The following is a 10,033-nucleotide window of genomic DNA, read 5'->3' as shown; positions in this document are numbered from 1 at the left end:
TAAGATGCTTGAACAAGAAAGCCAGCCACTCCAGAAGTAAAGAGCCACGTGGTGCTGGCCACAGCCCAGCAGCTTGCATTACAAAAAAATAAAAAATAAAAGAAATAAAGAAATGACCCTTTTTTTTCTTTTTTGGGGGTAGAATGGGAGACAACAGGGGTAGCAAGGGAGACCTCAGAGGTTGCAGTTGCGACTTCTGGTGACCCCTAAATGACATCCCTGAGTGAGGTCGTCGGAGTAACCGGAGTACCAGAGTAGGGGTTACAGGCACTTGTCTGGTGCAGACTTGCTCCTTAAATCATACATTATGTACTCAAGAAGAATTGTCAATAGCTTTCTAGCTTTATTCACAGTAAGAAGTAAAGTCAGCCTGCAGGTACACAGAGCCACATACTTTGAGAGCGGTACACTCGTAGAGCCGAGTTATAAAGCCCATGAGACGGGACTTCCGTCACAGAGCTTTCGTCAGGCCGGACTGCAACTACACACAGAGCACACTGTTATCAATATATTTGTTCAGCTATGTAGCCACACCCCTTAGAAAGATAGCAGAGCCCTGGAACGAAGAGAAACATACATTTTTAAAAATACCACTTTCCAATGTAGGTGCATCAAAGTCTAATTGGTATTTTCTGTCAGACATGGTGGTGTTTAGTTCTCTGTTGGACTGTTCTTTTCTGGTGATACACAGATCTGTGAATTATTAAAAAGGAAAAGGTTAAGGTGGTGCCTACAACACAATCATGAATCATACACAAATGCATGCCAAATCTATTATATTAATTCAGCATTATTTGCCTTCTGTTAAATGTGCATCTTATTAAGTGCATCCTCGCAATATGTCAGGTGATTGAATACATGTATCAAATAATCACATTGTTGTTATCTGAGAAAAAACAAATTGCTATTGAGATTTTCTGTACTACCTACATTAATTAATTATAGTCACCAGCACCAACTATATCTAACTATATTGACTTAGATCACTAAATTACTGGCATCTCAATGTTCATAGGGAGGTATACTAGAACCATTCCATTCCACAAAGATGCCTTAGTGACTTAATGTGTTGCATTGATCAAATAAGCAGCACCAAAACAGTTCTTATTTTTGTCCAACTTTATTGAAAGATACGGAATACAGGATCAGATGATGTCCTTTAGTCATAATTTCTTATGAAATGTGGTGAATTGTTCATAATTCACTCTTTGAAAAATATCTTTATGTCAGAATGACACATTTTTCTTTTTAACAAAAGTGATTCAACAAAAATCTCCCTGTTCATGAGTGATATTTTGAAGCAAAAATAAAACGTTTTAGGCCTTGGGAGGGTGATCATCCCAAATATTCATTCCTCTCTTGTTCCTTACCCACTATCCACACTTCAGCTTTTCTTTTCCCTGTGTTTCAGTTGGCTCTAGGGGCCTCATTCTACGTTTGACAGAGTGGTAAAACAGTGGTGAAAAATCTGCTACTGCCACTTATTTTAGTGCTAATGGTAGTATCCATTTTTACTGATCCTCCAAATCCCAAATTATGCGTTAAAGTGGAGAATTTACCTCCAGCATTATGCTAGAGGTAAATTCTCTACTCTAATGCCAAATATTGACAGAATGACCACAGCAGAATTACTGCTTGCCACAAATCTGCCAAAATCCCCATTAAGTCCTATGAACTCCAGAACTGGGGAGTAACACTGCTTTACCACCACTTGTAAACCCACAGGACCAACATACGGTAATAGTAACCAATTGTTGATGTAATTAGGTGGAGTTATAACTAAATTACTGCAAACTCAGAATGAGGACCTATGCCTTTATTTTCCATTTTATTTTCCTCTTATCCACTAAGCTCTCACTCTGTTCCTTAAAAGTATCCATGTAGATTGTCAGACTATAGTTTTGTAAACTTTCTATTTTCATTGGTCTCAAACTAGGTAGATGAGACTAACAAATAATGTAGAAAACATTAATTCGGATTCCCCAGCAAGGAACACAAGAGACTATCATTAACGCAAATCAAAAACAAAAGGACTAAAGAGTCATATTGAAAATGGACAAGGCAAGACAGACTTTATTGCTGACTTTTAAACCAAATAAACAGACAGCACCTCATTAACCCACCACCCAAGCTAACCCACCCCGCCTCCAAATCGACTTCCCATCACATACCCCATGGTCTGGCCCCTTGCAATGCATGACACTTCCGATTAACCTCTCACAAACAAGACAATAGTACTCCTTGTTCATTTCGATAGTCTGTCTTCCATTTCCATCCCATCTCTCATCATCATGTGATCGTCTGCTTCTGGGTAGGTCCCTCTGGGTTGCCGACATCTGGCAACTCACCAGGTGAGGGGCATAGGGCCACTGCCCCCTTAGGCACTTCAGGCAAGAAATAAGGTTCCATTGTCTGAACCAGTATTAGACGGCAATAAGAAAAAAACAATGGCTGCCAGGTATCCTTCACCTAGTGCCACTGAGAGCTCCTGAAAGCGCTGCCTCAGCAATCCTACAGCGCATGTCCCTTTAGAGAGACCTCAGGCTAACAAATCATGATTTCCATATACAATGTTTGCTAGGATTTAAAATAAAAATACTCAACGCTCAGGGCATACATGAAAGAGTGACACTTCAAGTATTCAAATACATTGCCAGGCACGTCCCATATCATTTATTCTCATTTATGATCACTTGTCATCATAAAATAAATCTCATTCCACCTCCCTCCGTGGGCAATCAACGTTCACACTATTAATACTGCATCCATAGGAAATTGTATGTGTCAAAATGCAGTGAAACATAGTAAAAACGGAGGATAGCACAGGGGGCAACGCGCTGGTCTTGGAAACAAGCCCATGCAGAGCAACAGAGGTTAAAAAGGCGGGTCCGTGCTTTGAAACTGAACTCAGGTATGGTAATAGGTGCGTTATAAAGAACAATTCAATACATTAATAAAAAACACATTTTATATGGAATTCTAAACCAATATCTGCACTTCATAACCACAAATGATAGAATGGCGATTACAAAGCAATACATCAAGTGTTGTGTCGCTGCCTGCTCATGTTATTCCACTTTTCTCTATCCTCTATCTTCATTTTAGAAACATGGTGTGGGCCAATTAAGAATCGTGTTAATGTACATTGATGAGTGGGAATTCTAAACTCTATGGAATGATTGCATATTAAGATTGTAAGTACAATCATATTCTGTTCGAATGCATTTCCAAATAATACATCCCACCAATGCAATCTTCGTTTCAAAGGATGTTGGGAGTGGTCCATTGAAGACTCAAACATCTGAATCAACAAACTAGCTAAACCATTGTGATGTCCCTGTCCCTGAAGTGTGTGCTTGCTCGAATGTGTCACCACTTGGCAACAGTGATGTGATTTTAGCAGCTAAGTATTATCACACACAATCAAATCTTTTGTGTGTAATACCTAAATATATTGTTATTGAAAAATATGCCATATGCTTTATATATAATGCTTTTTAGAACGAACAAGTTGGCATACGTTTTGCTATATTTAGGTAAACAGATGTATTATAGTAATTATACAATTTGGGAATTATGGATGACGTCTAAAATAATATTTACAACTTGATTGTTCAGGATTCTATGTTTATCATGTATATGTCTGGTATAGCCATGTGCCGCCTCTCTCATTTATTGCACACAGCAGCTTCAATAAGAATCATAGGATTAGGATTCAACCAGTTAAATGAAGCAGGAATTAATTAGAAGTAAACGATTATTGAAAATATTAAACTGACTGGTTGAAACAAATTAAAAAAATACATGTTCATCCAACTGTTTTGTAAACACCCGATGATTCAGCCTATGTGATACCCAAAAATCCAATTCCCCCATGTCTCACCATGCCTTCCCCTATATTCAACCGCTCAATATTTAGTGATTTAGTTTGCATTATAAAATTGTGTTTTGTGTTTTCTTGATGTTTCATTTCACATTTTAAACATCATAACTTTTCATTTAGTTTTTTTGAAGTGGCGTTTAGAGGGCGTTAACCCGCTTCATAGTGTCTAGCTCATGGCACTATAGATTTAGATTCCTCCCATAAAGGAACCAACAGACTTTGAAGCACAAATCACTTGAAGATGATGGCAGAACATTCAAACTTGGGGTCTTAAGTAAACATCATTGTAAGAACGGCTTTGATAAACGGTCTACCAACTCCCAAGCTAACTACAGATGAATGTGGCATTACCCTGTTCCAAGGGCTGGAATGGGTAGTAACAGCCCAGCATCCCAAGTTAACAGGACGAGATTGTATTCAAAGATATTGGGACTCATTACACGTTTGCCGGTCCGGTAACAACGGTACCGGTAAGGTTACCGGTACCGTTGTTACCGGACCGGCAAGCTACTAGTTCTGTGAGCAGGTGCCTATCAGCCCTCCAGGTCAGACCTGGCGGGTGGACGGGCACCCGCCCATAGACACTGTTATAGCACTGGCCCCATTCTGAATGGTGCCTGTTCTACCGTTCTCCCCATTCCCATTGAGTCCTATGGGACTCAATGGGAATGGGGAGTAATCATTTCCAGAGCCTGGCAATGGGAAAATACAGGGTCCACCAGGGCTGTAATGACCCTGTATTTCCCCAATGTCAGGTGCCTGAAAAATGTGCAAGTTCGGCGGCAGCCTGCCGGTTTACCGGCAAGGTTACCGCCAAACTGGTAATGAGGCCCATTGTATTGAAAACAATAAGCCATAATTCCTGTAGGCTTCCATCTATCCCCACAATCAACCAAAACCAGCTTGTTTTCAATAAGCAGTATTTGACATTTGCTTCTTGGGACTGTCAGAAGGCTGGGAAAGGTTGGGATGAGAAATGGACAAGGTATTTATTTTTTATTTCATTGTGGTTTGGTTACACAACGAAACCTTACACAATGAAATACAATTTGAACAATTAATTCATCAGATAAATCATTAATAAGGCATAGAAATGCAACATAGAAAACATTTTAAAAAAATCTCTCTATATATAACAGGGACATTTGTGGATATGGGTGTGCCTGCTTGAAATGTTCAGCAAACTTCCCAACATGCTACAAACCTGAAATTTGGCATGTGGGTAGGATCCATGGTGTAGCCAATGTAATAAGTATACAATATAAATGTTCCTAATTTTCATTTTTTAGTCAGTCTGGAATGTTTCATAATGTTTCAGTAAATAAATGTTTTTCATGTTTAATCCATATTTACAAAATGCTGAGTGCCAAAACATCCTTGCTCTGAGAGGTACAAATTGCAAAATTCCTGCAGGGTCATGATGTGCCAATTGCAACCTCTCATGCCAAAACATCCTTGCACCGAGAGGTCCCTGTGGCCAGTTGGCTGGTCTAACTTGACATGCCCAAATGGGACCTGAAGCGAAACGGTCACACCTTAACGGCGTGCGCCTAACTGGCCAGAGCCGAAATGTCCTGTCCCATGCTCCAAGCACCTTGCTTTATGGCCTGTCTCTTGGTGACTGTTGTGATACATGCCACGTCCTCAACTAACCACATTTAAGCAGCACGGAAACTGGGGAAAATGACTGTCCGCAAGAATAACATATGCCTAGGTACTTTCTGCACCCATAGCGAAAATCAAAAGCTGGTACCCATGAATATATGTACAGTATTGCTTAGCTTCAAATTGACAAAGGGGCTGGCCCACTCAGGCCATGTTGCTCTAAGTGGTCTTGTAACTTTCACTCACTTATTAGGCATTATGGTCTGTGGGGGCTGGTCATTTCCTCCACCTGAAGTTAAGCAGTGTAGGTCCTGGTTACTACATAGATGGGAGACCTGGGTCATCAGTGATTTTTCAACCCTGATGTCCCTGTAGCTGTAAAAATATCTATATTTTGTATTATGTATAGAAGATTGAAGGCTCTGAGAACTCCCAAGTTAATTCCCTGTGTGATTACATTATTTGCTGAGAATCACACACATTGGTTAAGCAGCGGGCTACAAGCCCTTTGCTTTATGGCTGCTCTCTTGGTGACTGTTGCCATACATCGCACAACCCCAAATGACCACATTTAAGCAGCACGTAAAAGGGAAGAAAATTACCATTGACAAAATAACATATGCCCAGGTACTTTTGCCCCATTGCGAAAATCAAAAGCTGGTACCTATGAATATGTGCACAGTAAGTGAACATATCTCTTAAAGTAAAATATACAAATGTAGTTGATATTGAAATTTTATTTCTTTGGCGCTCGTACACAAGTGTTTCAGAGCGCAACAAGGCAAGGGAGGGGAACAAGGGAGAACAAGACAACAATCTTACTAGGCCCAGTGACATTGAGATCTCACAAGTGCAAGGTTCAATAGACCTACCTCTTAGACGATAGTGTGCAAGAAAAAATAGCAATTGAATTAAAAAAAGTAATGAACACCAGAAAAATAACCTGAGAGAAGAAATGTTCCAATAAATGTGCCAGAAAAGTATAAAAGGTGCTCACCTTTTAAACCCAGCAATCTGTTGTGTAATATTCCCTGGAAAACTAAATCCCAAAACAAAGCAAGTGCTTGTGGTCTTGTGAGTATGCGTCTGCACTGGGAACATGACAACTTGTATAAAATCATGGTAGCCAAATACTTGAGCAAGCTTACAATCCTCAAAAAAAACAAGGGGTTGCGTCTGACCTCTGAAGAAAAGTTATGCTGTCCACTCACATGTGTCTTTTACTAATACCCTGAAAAGCAGCCACAATCAGGGGAAAATAACTGCACCATTGTCCAGGATTGCAAACTCTCTTGCCACATCGTGGGCAAATACTTCTGACTTACTTGCCCTCTCATCATTTCCACTTCTCACCTCCATGTCTGGCTTTCAAAAATACTCTGATTTATAAAGCTAACTTGGAAAGTACTCATACCATAGTGTCACTCAAATATATAAATCCTTATAGCACTATGTTAGACAAAAAGTGTACAATTGCGGCATTTTCCCCCTATCTTGACTGTGAGACTACAACTACCAGAATCCAATTCAGCATAAGGCAGAAAATGGTTTCTGACTGCAAAACCTTCAAGGTATGACAGTAGCAGAGTTTTAAAAAAAAATATTATGGATGCAGAGTGTTGAGAAATTTAAAACTAAGAAAGCACACAGCATTCAGGACCGTGAACTGTCTCCCATCCATTCAGTAACCAGGATCAAGCCACCTTAGTTTCAAAGAGAGGAAGGATCCAGCCCCCTTTGGCCATGTTTCTCTAAGTGGTCTTGCAAGGTGGGCTCATTTATTAGGCAACATGGCCTTAGAGGGCTGACCCCTTCCTCCCATTGAAGCTAAGCAGGGTTTGTCTCAGTTACTGCTAGGATAGTAAACACACTTTTGCTGTAGAAATATCTATTTATTTTTTATTATTGACTGGGAGACTACAAATACCAGAATGTAATTCAACAAAAAGGCAAAAAATGGTCTCTGAGTGCAAGTAGCACGGTTTAAAAAAGAATAAAAACTTAAAAAAATGTCTAATTTGATAGTCCTTAATCTTTGTAAGCCCACCCATGTATTTTCCCCGGTGACTGTTTCATCTACTCCCCTGCTCAACCTTTTCAGAATGTCACTCAAACTCAGCCCATTGTAAGAAGCTCACTGCTTCCCGACAAATCGGATTTCTTATCTATTGTTATTTTTTTTTATCAAATGAGTATTGTTCCTTCCAGTATATAAATACTAGAATAAATAAATAAATTAATAAGCATACACCCACACTTTAGATGGACGGTCTTCAGCTGTTCAGCTGTACCTAAAGCAATGTTGCCTGCCTCATGTAAATTGCTGCCACAGTCACTTGAAGAACCCATCCAAGTTTCCTGTTTAAACAAGCACTGAGGTAGTCAAAATACCTGAAGGGGTTCACCATTCACCATAAACTGTGTCCTTGGGGGAACCATCGCTTTCATTTTTCCCATTAATGAATAACGTCTTCCTGCACAATAACCACATAAAACCTTCAGAAGCATAGCTACTTCTATGTTGCCCAGAAGGACGGCAACATCCGCAAACCTAAGTACAAGGACATTCTGGAAACAAACCCCTGGGACATCCAATCCTCGTCCTAACATGACCCATTTGAGGTCATTCAGAAATAAACGGAATAGGGTTGGGGCCAGGAAAACTCCCTGCCTAAACCCTCTTTGGATTCTTAATGCACCAGTGACTTCCCCTGACCAACCACACCTTGCTCTTGCTGGATTTCCATCATGCAAGCCCTATAACATCTAAATATATCCTCTGACTAGAACTTCCACACTTAAATCCGTTGTTCTAATGTCAATAAATAGATGGAAGCAGGGACATTTCTTCAGGGCAAGGTATTTAGATACTATGAGATACAAACGGAAGCATTTATCAACGGTGTGCAAGGCCCAGTAAAAAAAACATAGCCCGGGTGCCACTAAGTATGCCAGCATCCAGTTCAGTAACATCTTCCCGAAAATGGAATGCACCATCAAGCAGTAATATTGGTCAATCATTTTCAGGGGCATCCTTCTGTACTTTCTTAAAAATCGGCATAATCTCTGAGGTATTCATGGATTTGAGAATAATAGATGTTTTCAAAATGTCATTCATAGCCATGAGCTGAGTAGCAGCAGAGCCCAGAGTTCTTATGTATACTTAAGCAAAATGGGCCTGGATTTTATCAATTCAAGTGTCATATTTATTTTCTGGTCTCCAATGGCATTTAAATCCTTTTTCAGTTCAATGTGGAACAATGTCAGCTCAGGGGACTGCTAAACCGACCTGCCCCTGCTCTTCCAATGCTCTTGCACTATGGGAACCATAAAGTGAGGAACAATGAGACCACCATCTATCTGTGCTCACTGTACAGTTTAAAAGTGGTTCATCGTCCTTGGCACCCTTAGCCAGCAAGCTGACCAAAGGCGTTGCTATTGTGTTGCTTAACTACGTCTAAAGGTTTTCTCCAAACACTCTCCTGAGCTTCACTGTATTAAATATTTGATGTTAAACATACATTCAAATGATACTAATGATAATTCTTACCATTCTAGAATTGGCGTCTCAGAGAGGGTGCGCCCTGGAAAGAGAATATGCAAAACAATGTGTTAGTGAGACTTAATCATCTTAGCAATTTGTCAAATTTTGAGTGGCAAACAGAACACAAACAACACAAACCAAGGATGACGTTGAAACACGTTGAGCCTCATTATGAGTTTGCTGGTAACTCAGCATTAACTCCACTGAATTACTGTCAATTTCGATCACCATAACAACTACTTGGTCTTCTGGGTTTACCACGGGATCACAATTGGTGGTGGGGAAGTGTTATTGCATATTTTTGGAGTCGAATGGACTCAATGGGATATTTCTGGTGCATTCACCACTGGCTGATTTATCATGCAGCAGATCTGCCTATCTCTGCAGGTAAAGTCAAGGATTTGCCTCCAGGCTGTTGATGTGGGAAAATCCTACATTTTACTTCCAAAAGTATAATTCCGAGGTGCAGGAAGAATTGCAGTAATTCCGTTACCGCCAAATAAGCAGTGGTAATAGAATTACCACCACTGTTTTCACACACCTTCGAACTTGTAATGACTCACAGCCCTGGTACTCTACGCGGCATGAGCCAGAATTCCAGTACTTCTTGCACTTGGAAATAGTAGCTGTGCCTTTCATTAACTCCTGGCTAAAATTGAGATGCTGGTGGATGTTGCATCAGTTCCATACCAAGGCTCCATGATGTTGTTAAGCATCATTGTGGAGCTCAGATATATTGATGATTGAAGAGAACTGAATGTGTACCAATGTGGTAGTAATATGAATCTCTACCTCAAGGTAACACCAGAACAATACACCAACTGACTTGGTGAGCGAGCACAATGTAAAATAAAAACCTCAAGCTATTTTACCGAAACCTGGAATTCATTCTCATATCAACATGCACCTTCCAGTGCGGCATTCCAAAGGTTGTATGGCTTAATGCTAAAGCAGAAGCAATATTTTGGACAACACTAACAACAGTATCATGAAAGGGGCAC

General features: G+C 40.1%; 1 protein-coding gene across 5 annotated transcripts in view; it reads right to left on the bottom strand.

Moving 5' to 3' along the window:
- Positions 1-321: 321 nt before the first annotated feature.
- LOC138582897 (uncharacterized) overlaps positions 322-10,033 on the bottom strand; it is a 328,003-nt gene continuing 318,291 nt past the window's right edge. For all 5 annotated transcript variants that reach the window (XM_069654617.1, XM_069654620.1, XM_069654618.1 and 2 more), the window contains 2 exons: positions 9,039-9,072; positions 322-693 (listed from right to left, as the gene is read on the bottom strand). In XM_069654617.1, coding sequence (XP_069510718.1) covers position 693; positions 9,039-9,072 — 35 coding nt within the window. In that variant the 3' untranslated portion in view covers positions 322-692. The remainder of the gene's footprint in view (positions 694-9,038; positions 9,073-10,033) is intronic.

Source organism: Ambystoma mexicanum, chromosome 3q (genome assembly GCF_040938575.1).
Source record: "Ambystoma mexicanum isolate Mex_15411 chromosome 3q, UKY_AmexF1_1, whole genome shotgun sequence".
Lineage (NCBI taxonomy): Eukaryota > Metazoa > Chordata > Amphibia > Caudata > Ambystomatidae > Ambystoma > Ambystoma mexicanum.
Note: the sequence above shows the minus strand (reverse complement) of the source record. Positions and strands in the feature narration are given on the sequence as shown.